Genomic DNA, 20,838 nt, shown 5'->3' on the forward strand with positions numbered 1-20,838 from the left:
TAAAAGGGTCAAAAGAGTGGTGAAAATAAAATAAGACAGTTAAAACTCAAATAGAGAGGAATAAACTTAACCAATGATGTAAAGCACTCATATTCAGAAATTTGCAACTCCATTGTTAAAACAAATCAAACAAGCCCTAAATAACTGGAAGAATATTCCATGCTCATGGGTTGGAAAACTAAATACCATTAAGATATCAATTCTACTCAAATTTGGTATATAGATTTAATGCAATCCGGATACAAATTCCACCAGCATTAAAGAAAAAATTGAAAATATGATCATTAAATTTATTTTGAAGGGTAAGGAATCCTGAATAACCAAAAACATCATAAAAAGGAAAAGTGAACCCTCATCTCCAGACTTTAAATCATAAGACCTACCTATAGTGGTAAAAAACAGCATGGTACCGACCTAAAGACAGACACAACAGACTAATGGAACCAAATTTATGGTTCAGAAACAGACCCTCACAGTTATGGTCAAGTGATTTTTGACTAGTCTGTCAAACTCACACAGCTTGGGCCGAACAATACATTCAACAAATGGTGCTGAAGGAATTGGACAACCATAGCTGAAAGAAGGAAAGAGGACACCTACCTCACACCTTATCCAAAAATTAACTCAAAATGGATAAAAAAAAAACCCTGAAAATAAAAGCAATAACCATAAAACTTCTAGAAGAAATTATTGGAAAATATCTTCAAAACTTGGTGGTAAGTGGTGGATTCTTGAAGGAGATAAGAGAAGGACTGAGTGGACTACTGATGTTTAATATACGTAGAAATTTTAATTAGCTTTACTGTAAAATTGTGGAAATGTATAGAGTGGATGGTAACACACAGTGAGTAACAGCTAGTTTAAAATGGAGATGTGACTGAAAATAGTAGTCTAGTTATGTAAATGCCAATTGACAGAATGTTAGAGAATAATCTAGAACCTGGATAGCACAATAAACCAAGAGGTGGGTGAGCATTGTTGTTGATGGTACAGAAGCAAGAGTGTTCTTTGTTAGCTAGAACAAATGTAAATCACTACTGCAAGGTATTGGGAATGTGGAGAAGCATGGGAAAAATGCAGCTAGAGTGACCTATGGACTGTGGTTAGTAGTAATAATATAATATTTTTGTATCTATGCAAAAGATATGCTGTGTTGATACCGAGGCAGTATGGAAAATGTGAGCCACATAAACAGTATGGACATGGTAACAATCAGATGATATTATTTTATCTGTAGCAAATGACATACCATATTGTTGTGTATTGATGGAGGGGTTATATTTGGGAATTCTGCACATGTTCATGATTGTTTTATAAATTTACAACTTCTGTCATAAAAAATATTTTAAAAAATAATAGGGTGGGTTGGGGGAAAAACACACCAAATGTAAGATAAGGACTCTGATTAGTAGTAAGATTTTGACAGTGTTCTTTTTATAGTTTGCAACAAATGTCTCATGACAATGCAATGTGTTGGTGGAAAGTTGATGTATGGGACCCCTGTAGGATATTATGCATGTTTGCTTTGTAAGTTCACAACTTTAATTATACACTTAATTGCTTATGTATGTTCATATATAAATGATGTAAAAATAATAATCAGATTGGTTAGGGGAAAAATACTTTGTTTAGTAGTAATATTTTGACAATGCTGTTTAATCATTAGTTAAAAAGGTTTAAAAACAATGCAAGTTATTGGTGGTAGGGTGAGATGTTATATATGTTGTTTGATGTTATATATGTTTGTTTTGTAGGTTCACAACTATTATACACTTATTGTTTATGTATGTTTATGTATGAGTGATATATTTCAATAAATTTTTTTAAAATTAAAAAAAAATTAAGAGAATGTAGAGTTGATTCCTTTAGTTTCATTCTCAAATGTAAAGAATACAAGAAATATACGTTTTGCTTCCCCATAACCTCTGCTAATGAAAGGTATATTTATGATGATGATTCTTATATTTGGTTAGCATTTCTATCATTCTTTCCAAATGACCTGTTTTTGGAAGGTCATCTTGAAAGTAACTTTATATTCAACTAGTCTGTAAAAAGCAGTTTTGAGTAGGGTCAGACTAGGAGAATTGTGATTGGAATGAAGATTTATTTTCACATTAAAAAACTAGAAGCTGAAACCTCATTAGATGAAATACCTCTCGGCATATGACCTAACTTCTCCATCAGGAAGACACCATTGAGAAAACTGAGAAATTTTGGTAATGATGAGAAAAATATACAACATATTTTCCAGAAGAAATAAAACAACTGCCTTTCAAACAGAAAATTCTAATTACTATTTGAAAATAGAACAAATTGGCATCTAGCTGCAGATTGTCTCCTTCTACTTTATGCCTTTCTCTTGATAATTGCCTGAACTTACCATAAGGAATTTATTCATGGGAAATTGGGTTAATGATGACAGGAGGCCTTCACAGAGGTGAGGTGATACCAAACTCTGAGGATGTGTGTTGGCCATGCCTCTGATGTGGAGATTCTGAAGTTTCTTAATGGAAAAGCACCACTCATCATCTTCCCTTGTTATGCTCAAGACAGTACTTTTAGGAAGACATCATTACCTCCTGCCTAAATAGCAGGCAGAAACATTCCTTCCCTTCCCTTTAATTCCTTCCCTTCCTTAACAAATGTCCTTTTCATGATTTGTGGGATTTGGAATCCTTAGTTCCTGAAATGATACTTAGGACACAGTCCCATATCTACTTGGTTTAAACACATAGAAACCAGGGTTCATAGTGGGAGGCAAGAGTAGATAAAGATTTGTTGCAAGGATGTGGCAAGATGGAAGGATAATGTGGCTTCCAAAGTGGTCACAAAGGAGCAGAAGAAAACTGGACTGTAGGAAAAAACAATGGCACAGATGTGTGCAGTGCAGGTGCTGAAGGCCTTCTGTCGAGCATCTTTCTTTTTTTTTTTTTTTTTTTTTTTAATTTTTTTATTTTTTATTGACTTTGTAATAATATTACATTAAAAATATATATGTGAGGTCCCATTCAACCCCACCCCCCCACCCCCCCTCTCCCCCCCCCCAACAACACTCGTTCCCATCATCATGACACATCCATTGGATTTGGTAAGTACATCTTTGGGCACCTCTGCACCTCATATACATTGGTTCACATCATGGCCCATACTCTCCTCTATTCCATCAAGTAGGCCCTGTGAGGATTTACAATGTCCGGTGATTACCTCTGAAGCACCATCCAGGGCAGCTCCATGTCCCGAAGACGCCTCCACCTCTCATCTCTTCCTGCCTTTCCCCATTCCCTTTGTCCATTATGTCCACTTTTCCCAATCCAATGCCACCTCTTCTATGTGGACACTGGATTGGTTGTGTCCATTGCACCTTTATGTCAAGAGGAGGCTCAGATTCCACCTGGATGCTGGATGCAATCCTCCCATTTTCAGTTGTAATCACTCTAGGCTCCATGGTGTGGTGGTTGTCCTTCTTCACCTCCATCTTAGCTGAGTGTGGTAAGTCCAATAAATCAGATTGTAGGTGCTGGAGTCTGTTGAGGCTCAGGATCTGGCTATCACATTGTCAGTCCAGAGATTCAAATCCCCTAAATATATCTTAAACCCCAACATTAACTGCACCTCCAGCACATTAGCATGAAAGTCTTATGAAGGGAGATCCCATCTGAGTTGTCGAGCATCTTTCGATGAGAGGCTGCCACTGCCTGGAGGATCATGGTGTAGGAAACTTATGATGCACAGGATGTCAAAGCCCCCAATTGAGACGGCAGCCATTAGGCCATAGATAACATTGGCCATGATATTTCCACAGGTTAACTTGGCTACAAATAGCTGGTCACAGTAAGTATGGTGTATTATATTGCCTCTGCAATAAGGTAGGCTTTTGGTAAGAAAAATCAAGGGAATGATGAGTAACACTTCTCTCAGAAAGGTGGCAAGCCCAACCTTTGCAATAACAGAACTGGTGAGAATGATTGAGTAGTACAGAGGGTAGCAGATGGCCACGTAGAGGTCCAGGACCACAAGAATGAGCACTCCAGACTCCATCCCTGTGAAGGTGTGGATAAAGAACATCTGAACCAGGCATTCGTCAAAGCTGATTTCCTTGAGATGGATCCAGAAGATGTTGAGGGCTTTAGGGATTGAACTAGAGCTCATGACAAGGTTAGTGAGGGAAAGCATGGCCAAGAAAAAGTACATGGGCCTGTGAAGAGAGTCTTCATAACAGATGAGGTAGAGGAGTCCACAATTCCCTACCATAGCCACAAAATACATGGAGCAGAATGGGAAGAAAATCCAGACATGCATGTCTTCCAGGTCTGGGACCCTGTTCAGAATGAATGATATTCTGGGGTCAGTTCTGTTTTATTCAACGTTAGCATGATAAGGCTGATGTAATCCTTAAGCAGTTTATAGGTGTTTGTTTTTTGATTCCTCTAGAAAGGAAAAATATGAAAAATATTTCTCTTATGGTCTCTACTCTCTCAAATGGTGCATTTTAATATTAATTACATTTTTAAATACCAAAAGCATTTACTTAAACATTGTTAAAGCCAATGATATATGTTTGTTAATTCATTCACTTATCAATTCATTCAACAAATACATTTTTAGCACTAACTATAGCCAGGATATATGACAGATATTATGAAATGAAATAGATTCAATTCTTTCTGACATAATGAAATGTAATTATATTTTGACTGCATTATCGAGGTATCTTATTTAAATGTTAACTACACACAACTTCTTTTGAGTGTTTTTTAAAGACATGTTCATTGATCACCTCACCAATGGTCCAACAGATATGATAAGGATGATGTAATTGCTATTGATATTCTTAATTACATGTCGTATTTATTTTTACTATACATGAGGAACTGTTATAAGGATTTCATAAATATTAATTAATTTAATCTTCACTACAAGCTCTGAAGGTATTATCATTAAGCTACACTCTATTATTGAGTAAATAGAGGAATTATGTAGATGGGGCTTCTTTATTCTGAATTGTGCATTGAACACCAAAACTGAGTCATCCACTAACACTTTTTTAAAAATTGTTTTCCAACTTTCATCGAAGAAATGTGTTTTTATTCAATTCATAGAGTCATAGGATCATAACAAGAAACAAATTTAACTGCTCGACCATACTGAATTTTGAAGTCTCCATACACAGTCCCTTTCAATCTTTTAGCTCTGGAATAGCATTTATTTCCATGTTTCAAAATGATATGCATGTTCTGTTTTTATTTAGTTTGTCATTCTTCAAGATAATTTTCATTTAAATTATTTTGTATTGTTTACATTTTATGATCATATAACAATTATCCCTTTCTGAATAACATGGCATAGCAATTTTATTTTCTTCCCCATTTAATATTTTTCTTTTTGATGAATAATTTCCTTTATTTTTGTTTGCTATTTGATATGTCTCAAAATATTTTGAAGTCCCTATTAAAATTTACTCTGTTTTTTTTGACAGTTGGGCACAATCTATTATTTTTTATCTTCCCATACACCATTGCACTTCCTTCTGGGAAGTTTTGGTCCTCCTGCTGCTCTGACTAGTAGTTGCTACCATGGTTTGTGGCACAATTCCCATCCAGAAATTCCCTTCATCTATTCTTTGTGTTAACTTACCATATTTGAACTGGTATCTTTCTCCTTCCCCATTCACACAAGCCTATGGATTTTATGTTTTTGAGATTACCAATATCTGAATATATGTTTGTTCTCTTCATCATTTTGTAGGACTTAGAATTCTAGGTTAACAATTATTTTAACACAGAATTTTGAGAACTTTTCCCTACTAATCTCCAACTTCCATCAGAAAACCTTTCTAACTTTTTATGTTTTTTACCGGAACTATTCTTCTTTTGATTTTCTTCATTTATTTATTTTATCTTTGAAATATTTAAGAATATTTAAAAATTTGTCTGCTTTAAAATTCCATGGTAATAATGGTGATGATAGAGGTGTTTGTGGAGGTACACGTTTTATTTTCTGATACTTGTTGTGCTTTTCAGCAAAAAGTTCTGTGACCTATGGTTTTGGAAAAAATTCTTGTATTGACTATTGATAATTTCTTTCCCAACATTTTCTTCTTACTTTTTATACAACTCTTTTTATTTGAACATTGTACCTCCTGATATTATCTTATTTTTCTTTTTTCTTTTTAATTGTTATTTGCATCCATATTTGATTCATTTTCTGGAGAAGTTACTCAAGTGTTTCTTCAAAATATTTTGGTATTTTTTGGTGTTTATCATATGCAAATTTCTAAGATCTTGTTATTTTCCAATGAAACTTGTAAATTTGATAATCATAATTCTCTATATGTATACATAAAAATGCATTTTGCTATATATATTAATTACATAAAGTCTAGCCTTCAATTATTTATTTTATAGCTTATTTTGTTTATGGCTTTTCTTTTGGGTTATTCTGAAATGTCTGGTAATGCTAGACTGTTAATTCATATTACTAAGTGACTATGACTGCTTTAACTTCCCTTTAGCTTGATCAAACTTTGGACAGGCTTCTACTGATTTCAAGGCCTCTGACCTCCCTCTAGTCATTATTCAGGTCTGACTCTGCCTAACTGGAAAGCTCCTTACCTCCTTCTTCCTCTCCTGTACTTTATAACCATCAGACCCAATCATAGTAAAAAACAAACAAACAAACAAAAAAACATTCCAAACCAAGTAGTCCTAGTTGAAAACTCAGAAAATCACTCATCCTGACCGGTGATAAAACTGCTTTAACATCCTCGGATGCTTTTCCACTAATCCATCCCCTAGCCTTTATAAATCTACAGTCCATTGTCTGGATGGAATTGAATTTAGACTTGGTTTCTATCCTCTTTCCGTTAGTGCAGTAGCCTTTCTCTGCTTAACATTGCCTGGTGCAATTTTTTCTTTGATATAAGAAAGCAACTTAAATTGTTGACTGTATATTCTGTGTGATATTTGAATTTCGTCGATTGGTATAAATTCTTTTTTTAATATATGGACCACTTTGTGAATTTGCATGCCATCCTTCAAATTTTATTATATGTGCTGCCAAACTAAGCAATGATTGGTATAATTCACTTAGGAGTGCTAAGAGATTTCTTTGCTTCATTGAAGAAATCTTAGTTATCAGAGTCAATAAGTCTTTTTTCCAGGCTTTTCAAATTTTCCAAAGAAGAATCAAGTAAAATGCTTCCTTTAAGAAAATATGATTGGTTGTTAGAGTTCTTGGAGTTGAATAGGAAAAGAAAACTGGGGATCTCACAATTAAATATAAATATTTAAACACAATCCTTCCATTAATTTTTTGGGATGCCTCATCTTTGTTCTTGGCCAGATCTGATACATATGCATTTTTAATATTTGTTAAAATTTCTGACTAAAATAAACTTCCAGCCCTAAAAGTTTAGTTAACATATAGTATAAGAAAGAACACGAAACAAAGATATCAAAATGTTCCTTATTCACTTTTTTATCTATATCTATTTATCTTTATGTATTCATATTGAAGGATGACAGATTAAGTATGGAAAAAGTAACTTCTATATATAATAAAGAAAATATGTTGATCGTATTAATAAAAGTATTCTTCAAAGATCTTTCTCCTGTCATTGAAAAATCCTAGTGAGTGGCATTAGCAGGATGACAAAGTCAGAGTTTCTAAAATCCTATTCCCCAACAAAAACATTGAGAAATAGACATAAATGGGCAGAACCAATTTTCTCAGAACTCTGGAAAACAGACAAATGTTTTTATTAAGAACAGCCAAGTGAATGCTCAATCAAGAAAAAGGCCACTTAAAAATGGTATGAAAGCCTTGTGTCATTAATTCAAGCCCTTCCCCCACAGACTCTGGTTTGGTACAATAGCAGCTCATGGTCCCTTTGTGTGTTCCTTTTTCTCACTCCAGAGAGAAGAGACTCCACCTTATTTGCAGTTTGGAGGATTTGTATGTCTGTTCGAACATGTCTGATGACAGCCTGAAGGACTGTTCCAAGATACTCATCTCTGTCTTGTTTGTCCCAGAACTCACTCTGGATGGAGACGCAGCAGGCATGGACACTAAATCTCTGTAAAAGAGCAATCAAACAGCAGCCACCTGGAACAAAGCATTATGTGATTGAGACATACAGTGTAACATCTTTACACAGGAGGAAATATTGCCAAGAAGTACCAGGGAAAATTGGGGAATTTAAATTGCACAAATCCACAGAAAGGTGCATGCTCAGAAAGACCAGAGAGGCTCCTAAGTGTTGACCATGGTCTGCTCTTTATGCTCAGGACAAGACTGTCTGAATGCTGAAGAACAGCCTCAGCACAAAGCCATTCTGAAAGCAATGGAGAGGTGTGATTTAGATTTTTGTTGTTTTTGTCTTTGTTAACTCCTGGGATTCAAAGAAATTTCTATCATAACACTAGCTGAATATAAGTTAAAGGAAAGAAATTGCAGTGACTATAAACATCTAGGAAACAGTCTTAGCACAAATATTTTGGAAAAATTACAAAGCAAATAGACAACTATAGATTGCAATATCCTGGTAAAGGGACAATCTGTCGTCCAGAGATAATACATTAAAATATTCAATTGTCCAAATTTTAGTAAAAAATCACAAGGAATCTGTAACAGGAAAAGTGGGCCTACTTAAAGGAACAATAAAAAATGATAGATACCATCCCTAAGGAAGTCAGACATCAAAATTACTAATTAAAGATATTAAGTCAACTCTCTTAAATAAATTCAGTGAGTTACAGGAAAACATGGACAAAGAACTAAAGAAATCAGGAAAAAGAGACATGAAAAACAGGAATTCAAGAAGTAGCTATTTTTTAAAGGAACCCAAGAACAGAAAATCTGGAGCTACGAAGTATAATGATTTTTAAAAAAATAAAATCTCTAGAAAGGTTCAACAGAAATATAAAGCCAGCAAAAGGAAGAATTAGCAAACCTGAAGGGAGGGCAATTAAAATTATGCACCCTAAGGATCAGAAAGAGAAAAAAATGAACAACAGTGAACAGAGTCCAAGGAACCTGTGAGACACCATGAAGTACACCAATTTCTGTACTACAAGGGTAAGAAAAATATAAAAGTTCAGAAAGAATATCTGAAGAAATAATGTCTGGGGAGCAGATTTGGCTCAACTGATAGAGTATCCACCTACCACATGGGAAGTCCAGGGTTCAACCAAGGGCCCCCTGACCAATGTGATGAGCTGGCCCATGCACAGTGCTGATGCAAGCAAAGAGTGCCATGCCACACAGGGGTATCCCCTGCGTAAGGGAGCCCCATGCACAAGGAATGTCGTCCCAGGCAAAAAAAGTGCAGCCTGTCCAGGAGTGGTGCTGCACACATGGAGAGCTGACCCAGCCAGATGACGCAACAAAAAGAGACACAGATTTCCAGTGCCACTGACAAGAATGCAAGTAGACACAGAGGAACACACAGTGAACGGATACAGAGAGCAGACAATGGGAGGCAGGGGAAGGAGAGAGAAATAGACTTTTAAAAAATCTTAAAAAAAATAATGACTGAAAGCTTTCCAAATTGGAATAAAGATATGAATGTCCACCTCCAAGAAGCTCAGTGAATTCCAAAGAGGATGAAGTAAAAAAGTTCCAACTGAGACACATTATAGTTAAATTGTCAAATGTCAAAGACAAGGAAAATCCTAAAAGCAGCAAGACAGAAGCTTCTCATCACATACAAGGGATCCTCAGTAAGAAGACCAAATGGCCGTAAAGCACATGAAAAGATGCTCAATTTCTTTAGTCATTAGGAAAATTTAAATAAAATCATAATGAAATACTAGTTTATATCCACTAGGAGAACTAATATTTTAAAAAATGGAAAATAAGTGTTGATGAGAATGTGGAGAAACTGGAACTGTCAGCATTACTGATAATCATGTAAAATGGTTCAGCGGCTGTGGAAATGGTTTGGTAATATTTGGTTACAGAAACACCATATAATCAAGCAATTCCACTCATAGATATACACCGCCAAAGAAATCAAATTTGGAACAAGAGCAGGTATTGTCCAATTACTGGCATGGAAGCATTATTCATAATAGACTGAAGATGGAAACAACCCAACTCTCCCTGGACATGGTGGCTGATGGGTATGGGGAAAGGCAGGAAGAGATGAGAGGTGGAGGCATCTTTGGGACATGGAGCTGCCCTGGATGGTGCTTCAGAGGCAATCACCGGACATTGTATATCCTCACAGGGCCCACTGGATGGAATGGGGGAGAGTATGGGCCATGATGTGGACCATTGACTATGAGGTGCAGAGGTGCCCAAAGATGTACTTACCAAATCCAATGGATGTGTCGTGATGATGGGAGGGAGTGTTGCTGGGGTGGGGGGAGAGGTGGGGTGGGGGGGTGGGGTTGAATGGGACCTCACATATATATTTTTAATGTAATATTATTACAAAGTCAATTAAAAAAAAGAGATGAATTGACAAACAGAAGTGGTATATACACACAATGGTATATTATTCTGCCATAAAAATTAATGAAGTTCTGATATATGTTACAACATATTCTAAGTGAAACATTATTCTAAGTGAAAGAAAACAGGCACAAAGGATAAGCATTGTATGATTCTAATTATAAGAAATTATAGTATTAGCAAAATTTATAGAGAGAAAATAGATTGGGAGAGGAGGGAAGGAATAAGAAATTATGGCTTAATGTGCAGAGATTCTGTTTTGGGTGCGAAAAAAAGTTTTCATAATGGAGGGTGCAGATGGAAGCACAACATTGTAAATGTAATTAACGCCATTAATTTATCCAGTTGAAACTCTTTAATGGCAAGGTTTTTATTAAATATATAAATATATATGTTACCTAATTTTTAAAAATCTTATAGTCTTGCAGAAGCAGATAGCAATGTAAATTAAGCAAAACTTTGGGGGACAGCAACAAAAGCTTGTAAGAGGAAGAGGAAATGACGAATGAACTTAGTTCTGAAGCCTGACTAGGATAACGCCAGATCAAAATAAGAATCTCCTTCATATGACTGTTGCTGTTTATTTTGTACTCGCTTCATAATAACTTTTAGTTTTGTACTTTTGCAGTTCTTTGTCCCTCTACTCCTATTCTTCACTACTACCGTCCACCACGACCATAACTACCTTCAACTCTTAGACAGGATAGTTAAACATTTTCTAAATCTTCTTTATATGTTATAATTTGAAAAGTCCTTGACGTACAGAGGAGAAAATTTTTTTTGTAGAAATCAATCTATTTCATTTATTCATTGGTATTATAAAATATATTTATGTTCTTCATTCATCCACAATTTATAAAAACACTGAATATTGGGGTATTCATATTTATAACTGCAGTGTCTAATGTGTTCTATGCTGAATATTAGATGTCAATACATGCTTTCTGTTAGAATGAGTAGATTATGGAATAGAAGAATAGCATTTAATTCTTGATATTAATGGTTATTAAACTATAATCTTCATACTATTGTCTGGAAAACAAAAAAAAGTACCATCAGAAGAAACAAAACAAGAAAATGTACCTCATAAAACACCAGAAAAATATCAATTTCAAAAAAATTCCATTTTAAATAGAGAAAATAAAGGCTATCCCAAGAAAACAGGAAAAAAATAAGACAGAAAGGAAAATGAATATGCTCATTTAAGCAATAAATGCCAATTATTTAACTATACCACAAAAGTACTCAAAATTCAGAGTGATTATATATATATGTGTGTGTGTGCAATAAAATGAGGTGCATAGAAGGAAACATACTTGAAGTATACTTGAAGTTGTTTTTTTTTTTTTATCACTCAACAGAAAATATACAAAACATACCAAATCCGACCCAGAAATGTGGGAGGGAATATTAATATCAAAGAAATTAGAAATCAAAGCAAAAAAATATTGGATCAAGACCAGTTTTGAGAAACAGCAGATGAAATTCTTGACAATGCAATTGAGCAGACTGTATCAAATGGTTACATCTCCAGATTTGATAAGGTTTCTCTAAAACCAAAATAACAGAAAGCACTGGAATGATCTTTCTCACTTTATGAGTACATTTTGTAAGAAGTTTTAAAAATATGGGGAATTCTCTTAAATATCACAGATAATTTAGCTGATCTTCAAGTTTTTATGTTGTCATGGGTGTGGCCCTAAGTAAATTAGTGCAAGGTCCTCAAGATACCTTGTATGATGCATTATGAATAAAATAAAATATGGGTTTATAATAGAAGAATTGTGTTTCTTTGAAGATCAAAATTACTATCAAGATTCTTTCCTTCTAGCTTGTAAATGTATACTTTATATTTGTATACACTGAATTTTTTCAGGTTATTTTCATGGAAATAATTTAAAGAAGCAAAAATTATAACAATTCATATGTAAATATATGTACATGTAAACATACAAGGACAAATATATATGTACAGATATATACATAATTACACAATTGATTGCAATGGAAATAAATATACTTTTACAGTTATTTCTGATAAACATTTGGTTAGTGTATACCAAATTGTTATAAGTAATTGAAAAAATGAGATCATAACTCTTCAACAGTGAACTCTTAACTCTGTATCCAGGCAACAGAAGGAAGAAGAGAAATTACAGGAAATGTAGCTACTGCGAAACTGAAAAGAGGAAATACGTTTTTGAAATCACTTCTGCTTTCCTATTCTGGGAATTATCTATCTGAAAAATGAGATAAATTTCCTATTTATATTCTTCATATTTCTTTTTTATAGTTATAACCTTAAATATTATGTTTATAATACCAAAACAAATTTCAAATAATTTCAATATATCATAATTTAATTTATTCTGTAAGGAATATTGATTGATAATGTGCTGTGGCTGTGGGCAGGGGTGTTAGAATAATAACACTGATACTCAAATATTGCCATTTATAAAGTGGAACTTTGATATCTTCTGCTGTCTATTCTAATTCCCAAACCTCATAAGCAATAAGTTTGTTTCCACTCTTGACTTTCCTCAGTAGTTGAGACCCATGCTTTTCAGTATATATGATAGTGGGTTCATACTGTTTAAAAGTGGATGAATTCAGTTGTAGCTAAATCTCTTTAGTAGTTAGCCGTTTTGGGGAATAAGGGTAAGGTAGGCAAAAAACAAACAAGAGTAATCTGCCCATTAGCCTCATGATAAGGAACTATTCTCTAACTATCCCCCCATTCCTCCTTTTCATGGGGAGGATTCCTGTCTCCCTCACATCACTATAGAACCAGTGAATTCTATTTGGTTAGGAAAATAACATAGCTATCCACAATAATCATGATAAATTTGCACTGAACATAATCTGAGAATTGGGGAAATACGTATTTTCTAAGGAAACCTAACTTCTCACAACATTTCTATCTTCAAGTATTTATTTGGAATCATACCTGCATTTCTGAGAATGGCATAAGCAGTTCATGTACATTCAAAGTCCCTTTCTACTCTATCTTACTTACCACAGAAACATAAGTCTTGTCATCAGTTTTTTTCTATGTCTTGTAATACCTTAGTTTTTGGATAGTCAAACAGTGAGCTGAATACAATCCAGTTGCCCAGGACCTTGGGGGAATAGCATCACAATCTTAGCATCAATGTACATGCACAGCCCTCTGCCTCAAAGTTCTTTTATCTCTGTGTACTTTTGGCCTGAGTCTTTAAAGGGAAATGAATGTTATATGTCCCAAGGGAATACTTCAGAGCATCACAGACACAAGCACTGTTGTGAAAATCAAGTTCATGTTAATGAAAGGAGGAAAAAGAATGAGAGCTTTCCATCCTTATAGCTCAAATGATGAGCATTAAGCAAGTAAGTAAAAAAAATCATTTGTATGTATCTACATGTGTGGGCTTGTGTGTGATCATTTATATACTGGGGAGAGATGAGAATGAACACAATTTTTTTTATTTTAAACTTTTTATTTTTAACAGTACATAATACAAAATGCACCATTTTAACTAAATGCAAGTGTACAATTCAGTAATATTGAGTATGCTTAAAATTTTGGGCTACTATCAACAATAATGTATGAAATTTGAGCACATCATGGTAAATAAAAATAAAGCAAACACAAAAAGACAAATATTGTATCATCATGCTTATATGAAATATCTAGAAGATGTTTCGTAGAGAAAGATGTGATTTATAGGTTGCCAGTGGCTATGGTGGGGAACAGGAAGGAATTATAATTTAATGATTGAGTGGATTCTGTTTGAGGTGATGAAACAATAGGGATATTGTATATCTGTGATCATAGTACGTTATGAAATGGTACATCCACTATGGAAATCAGTTTGGAGTTCCCTCAGAAAGTTAAACATAGAATTATCATATAATTTGACAAACCTTCTTCTTGTTATATACCCCCAAAATTTGAAAGCCCGGACTTGAACAGATATTTGTACTGAAACGTCTTCAGCACCATTATCTACAAAGTGAAAAGGTAAAGTAATCCGAGTGTCCATCAGCAGATGAATAGAAACGCAAAATATGGTATTGTCACACAGTGGGACTTTATACAGTTATGAGAAAAGCTGACATTCTGGTAAAATCTACAACATGGATGAGAGTTTGAAGACTTCATGTTGAGTGAAATAAGCCAGATGCAAAATGACAAATGTTATATGATCTCACATACGGTAAGCAAAATTCTAAGAGACAGGTTGTAGATTATGGGTTATCAGGTGCCCACAGCAGGGGGAGACAAGAGTTATATGTTTAATTAATAAATATTGGTGGTGGTAGCACGATATTATGAATGGAATTAATATCACTGAATTGTACAATTGATAGTCGTCAAAATGGTCAAAGTTTGAATTGTATATATGTTACTACAAAAAAAAAGAGACTAAAGTGCTGAGTGAAAAAGTAAGCAATAGACTGAGATCTTTATGATAATAAAATGTATTTAAGGGAAGCAGATGTGGCTCAAGCAATTGAGCTCCTGCCTACCACACGTAAGAAGCCACGTTTGGTTCCCACTTCCTCCTGGAAAAGGTAAGCAAGACAGCAGGAAAGCTAGCTAGTGAAATGGGCTGGCGCGGTAAGTTGATGCAACAAGATGACACAAGAAGAGACACAAGGAGGGAACCCAATGAAAGAGACAGCAAAGTAGGGAGCAGAGGAGCCTCGAGTGATTGAGTGTCCCTCTTCCACATGGGAGGTCCCTGATTCAGTGCCCAGTGTTTCCTAAAGAGAAGACAAGCAGACACAGAAGGCACACAGATAATGGGTAGAGAACAGCCAGTGAGCACAAACAATGGGGATGCGGGATAACAAATAAAATAAATCTTAAAAAAAATAGATGTATTTAAGTTTAAATACGTAAAATCACTCAAGTTGCATTTTCAAAGATATTTATGCATCCAAAAATATATGCCAAAATATGGGAAAGAGTGGAAAATGAGAATCAGCAGTGTAGTCAGAGAGCAAAAAGAAAATGTGCTCTGTTAGAAATAACAAGTTTGTGGAAAACAGCTATCAGAACTTTAGCTTTCTCTTGAGTATCATAAGTAACAGATAATACTGAAGACCATGAATCTGAAAGAGAATTCCAAGGAAGAGAATGTAGAAAGAAATCAAGGTTTAGTCCAGTGACATGCCAAATATGTAAAAATCTGGCATCAAGAGGGAGGATCTAAAAAATGAGGTTGTAAAGAAGTGTTCAGTAAGAATTGAGAAAATCATAAACAGTTCAGTGCTTCTGAATTTTTAAAAAATTGAAGTATTATAAGATATCAGGAATAATGTCTGCAATTCAAGTATTTCTGAAAGTGTTATGTGAGCGCGAAGAGAGTCTATTTTATTTGTAAAGTGGAAAACAATGATGAATTTGATAACAGCACTTTCAAGTGATTGTAGAGATAGGAGAAAGGCAAGGGGAAGAATGATTTTAAGTTGAGAAAGTAAAGGGAAAGAACATTGACAACATGTTCTACAAACTTTGAAGTTAAGTTTATCAGAGAAATGGGAGGATACATGCATTTATACTATAGGGGGTAGGATGCTTTTTATAAGATTTTAAAATTATAGATAATAAAGGATGACTCAAAAAATATAATGAATGTAATTAGCTTAACTGAGGAGAAAAAATGTCTATTCTTGTACTTTCAATAGGGAGAGATAAGAGTTAAAAATGCTTACTTATATTCCTATATAATGTCTTATTTAATGAAACCTTGATATAGAACTACTATTTTCTTCAGTTTTATTTAATTTAGAAGAACTTTAAGTATTAGAGGAAGGAGTATACCTTTTCTTTTTTAGTTTCAAAATTGAAAATAAGATGGAACAAGTACTTTTTCCTTCCCTCGCATGCTGTTTTCATGAAAAAAAAAAACACTGTTTCTTACATTTGGTTAAGTTATCTATTTCTCTATACAAACCGTGTGCTTTTAAAAGTCCTATGAAGGGAAACAGAAAAATGCATTCATTCTATAATGAAAAATTATGTATGTGGCCTGGTTTGGGGAAAACTTTTCAGTTGTATAACTTGATTCTAGGAAGATATCCAGAAATATAAAACTTATGCTTAAGACTTCATGGGATACCTCCCAGCTTCTCCTACAAGAAGTTATTGAGAAAACAGAGGTATTTAAGTAATGATGAGAAAAGTATAGCACAGATATTCCAGTTGAAAGTAGCAACTGGCTATAAGTCTGAAAACTATACCCAATTTGAAAACAGGTCCAGACCAAGAAGATTTGGTCCCAGAATACCTCCTTCCACTTTATTCATTTGTTCATGAAGTTTTGTTGAAAGAAACTTAGGCTAATAATGAAGCTAATTTTCCTCAGAGGTGAAAAGGCCCAGAATTCAAAGAGAAGATGTTGGTCATGCAGTGATGTTGAGATTCTCAGGACACTTATTTTCAATGTACCATTTACCATCCTCCCTTTAAACAGTCAATATAGTACTCCAGAAACATTTTAACAGCTCCTGAATAAACAGGCAGGTAGGAGTAATCCTTCCCTTTTTTCCTGATCAGTGGCAAATGTTTGTTCATATGCTGTGGGATTTGATGTCCTTAGAACCAGACAGGATCCTTAGAACACAGTCTCGTATCTGCTTGGTTTTCACTCCATAGACAACAGGGTTCATAGTGGGAGGCAGGAGTAGATAAAGATTTGCCACAATGATGTGGCAAGATGGAGGGATACTGTGTTCCCCAAAGCGATGGGAAAAAAAGGAGAAGAAAGCTGGACTGTAGGAGAAAACAATGGCACAGATGTGTGCAGTGCAGGTGCTGAAAGCCTTCTGCCGAGCATCTGCTGAGGAGAGGTTGACCACTGCCCGGAGGATCATGGTGTAGGAAACTGTGATGCACAGGATGTCAAAGCCCCCAATCAGGAGGGCTACCATCAGACCATAGACAGCATTGACCTTGATATTGCCACAGGATAATTTGGCCACAGACATGTGGTCACAGTAGGTGTGGGAAATTATATTGCCTCTGCAATACGGCAGGCTTTTAGTGAGGAAAGTGAAGGGAATAATAAGCAACACTCCTCTCAGGAATGTGGCAAGCCCAACCTTTGCAATAACAGGATTGGTGAGGATAATTGAGTAGCGCAGAGGGAAACAGATGGCCACGTAGCGGTCCAGGGCCATAAGCATGAGCACCCCAGACTCCATCCCTGTGAAGGTGTGGATAAAGAACATCTGAGTCAGGCATTCGTCAAAACTAATTTCCTTCAGATGGAACCAGAAGATGCTGAGGGCTTTAGGGATTGAACTAGAGCACATGACAAGGTCCGTGAAGGAAAGCATGGCCAAGAAGTAGTACATGGGCCTGTGCAGAGAGTCTTCATAACGGATGAGGTAGAGGAGTCCACAATTCCCTACCATAGCCACAACATACATGGAGCAGAATGGGAAGGAAATCCAGACATGCATGTCTTCCAGGCCTGGGACTCCATTCAGAATGAATGATGCTGGTGTCAGTGCTGTTTTATTCAGCATTAGCATGATCATCTATTATGATCATCAAATACTTTTAAATTTATATAAGTTTTCCTAGAGTAAGAAAAAGAGACAGAAAAAGACAGGTTATGGACAATATTTCCCCTCCCTCAATTTTCTTTTATTCCTCAGTGTATTTTAATGATTAAGCACCAAATTTTCTGAGTGACAGAGAATAAGTTTTTTTGTTTGCTTAGGTGTTGTTTTTTCATTAATGAATTGACCAATTCATTCAGAAAAAAATTTTGAGGACCCCCAATGCCCCATTTCTCTTCACAGAAACTGATTCTATATTAATTTAAACAAGACAGATTCGCTGTCCTCTTTTTTAACCAAGTGTAAATCTGTTCTGACTTTTGTAAAAGGGTTTTTGTTAGGATATCTTACTTAAATTAATAACCACTCAGTTCCCTTGGATGTGATCTTAAACAAGTTCCTTTGATCATCTTGCCAATGACCCAACAGTTATGATGAAGATGTTTTTATTCTTAGTGAATGACTGATATTTATTTTGCTTACTATTAATATACTTAATATATACTTAATATATCACTACTTAATATATCCAGGCCCTATTTTATGAACTTGGGAAATAGTAACTCATTTATTCCTCTATAGAAGTTGGGATCCTACAATTCAGTGGGAAGATTTCGATTCAGTCTTCTCACTTTTTAAGATGCCTTATCCTTGCCCTTGACTTCGGCTGGCAAAGATGTATTTAGAGCACTGTTTTTAAATTTCTCCTGAGAATAACCCTCCAACCATGACAGGGGACTAGTAAACATTGGTTATGATGGTGAGTCTATCAGTGGTTCACATCTTTCCCTTTATTCTATCTTTTTGTCAATCCCTCTTTTATCATCGGATACTGAAATCCTTCTGAAATTTTCTGGTGTCTGTGACAAAAAGTAACCATCTTGTTATTAATAAACATTACTAAAGACATGAATATACTTTGCTTCATTTCTCTGGTTTTTCCATCTAACACTGATCATTCAATAATAGGTTGACATCCCTAATTTTTATTGCTTCCTTACCTGTTTTTCTCTCTGACCTTTTGGGTTTATGATATTTATGAATTTTAAAATGGAACTCATTTTACTTGATTTACAATATAAATATAGATTTCAATGTGACGTTTTTAATAGCATGTCAAATTTATTTCTAATCTAAGAGCAAAATTAAACAATCCCAAATTCTTTACTTATATCTAAATCTTATTTTCAAGTTAACTAAATATTTGGGATGAAGAAATAGCCTCTCATTATTTCACTCATCTCTTTATCGCTCATCAATATTTATTGAATACCTGCAATGTCACAATATAAGAAATGTGACACTGGTTTTTCCTTTAAGAATACTAGAGTTTAATGGAGAAATCAAAATGTATATAAATAATAACAGTAATGTGACAAGAACTAAAACAGAAGTATGTGCAAGATTATAAATGCACACTAGACTATTAAAGTGGATGTGGATTGTTGGTGATGGAGTGTTTGGAGGAAGAATTGGTGATTGTTAAGATGGACTATGTTGAAAAGAATTTATTTTATATCTATTTTGAAGAAAGACAAGTTCTAAGGAATATAAGTTTGTGAAATGAATCCCAGAGAGAAGAATCTACATGTGAAAGCACGGAAGTCAAACGATCAAGTTTGAGAGAATTCAAAAAGTGTGATGTGCCTGGTATATAGGCCATCAAGTCGCAGGAGGCCAGCCACAAGGGCTAGTCATCCTTGTCCTACTAGATTTTGTCAGGAGCCATATCACAAAGGATCTTGTAAATTTCAGATACAGGGACTTCCTTGAAATGAAGAAAAATAATAAAGAATTCACAAGAATCCTGAAGATCATGAATTAACTCTATGGTGCTTGGGAACCTTATCAAGGAGTACAGAAGTCTGAGTCCTCTTCCCCTCCAAGGAAATATTCATTCCTCCTAAGGAGTGAGGACAGCAGAAGGAAGAAAATATGTATGAGATATTATAGTCTTTCTGCTGTTTTTCTGATCAGTGGGTAAGTGTCAGTAGGAGACAGGAATCGAGGCTGATATATCTGCCAGTTATCAGTTAGCTAGCCAGCTCCAAGGTATCAGGAGCTTTCTATTTGTTAGAGTGAAAAGAACTCTGTGATCAGATCTCCCAAACAGCCCAATTGGCTACCACTTACCATCTTCACTAAATTGTAAATGGTACATCTTATTTTTCTTAAAATATTGTCAAGTAATATAATGGTAATCCACGAATTTGTTAGGCAGAACATCTGGGATATGGAAATGATTTTGTCAGTTCACTTAAACTCTGTTAAGCGTTTTTTTTTTTCTGACTTCTCAATTTCTCTAAGTTAGATTAGCACAACAAGAGAAAGATCTTAGTGAAATACATAGATTTTAATCTGGTTTTTCAATTTCTAAATATATGTATGTGAACAAATTATGTAACTTCCTTAAAATAATCTATCCTCTAAAATATAGATAAAATATTAAAATTAAAATAGGTTAATAATATTATGAGAAATGCAGAGTTCAGAAATCAAGTCCTAAGGCACATATTCGGTCATCTAATATATGACAAAGGAAACACCACGGATTGTGGGGCAAAATGGTATTTTCAACAACTGTAACGCCAATTAGGCATTTAGGTCAATTAGGTATTGAGTGGGGAAAAGAAACATATTTTATCCCCTCACTCATATCATATGCAAAAATCAACTTCAGAAAAATATTAGATCTAAATATTAAAGGCAGTACACACATCCTCTTTGATATTTGGAGTAGGCAATGATTTGAAAACAGAAACAAAGAGTGCTAACTACAAAAAAAGACAGATTGGATTAAATTAAAATAATCATTTAATGAGAAGACTC

General features: G+C 34.8%; 1 protein-coding gene and 1 pseudogene across 1 annotated transcript; both read right to left on the reverse strand.

Moving 5' to 3' along the window:
- Positions 1-2,695: 2,695 nt before the first annotated feature.
- LOC101420967 (olfactory receptor 52N4-like) lies at positions 2,696-4,373 on the reverse strand (annotated as a pseudogene).
- Positions 4,374-17,013: 12,640 nt separating this feature from the next.
- On the reverse strand, positions 17,014-17,979 carry LOC101417892 (olfactory receptor 52N4). The gene has a single exon (XM_004463186.2). The coding sequence runs from the start codon at positions 17,977-17,979 to the stop codon at positions 17,014-17,016; it is 966 nt and encodes a 321-aa protein (XP_004463243.2).
- Positions 17,980-20,838: the final 2,859 nt, after the last annotated feature.

This window comes from Dasypus novemcinctus, chromosome 10, assembly GCF_030445035.2.
Source record: "Dasypus novemcinctus isolate mDasNov1 chromosome 10, mDasNov1.1.hap2, whole genome shotgun sequence".
NCBI lineage: Eukaryota > Metazoa > Chordata > Mammalia > Cingulata > Dasypodidae > Dasypus > Dasypus novemcinctus.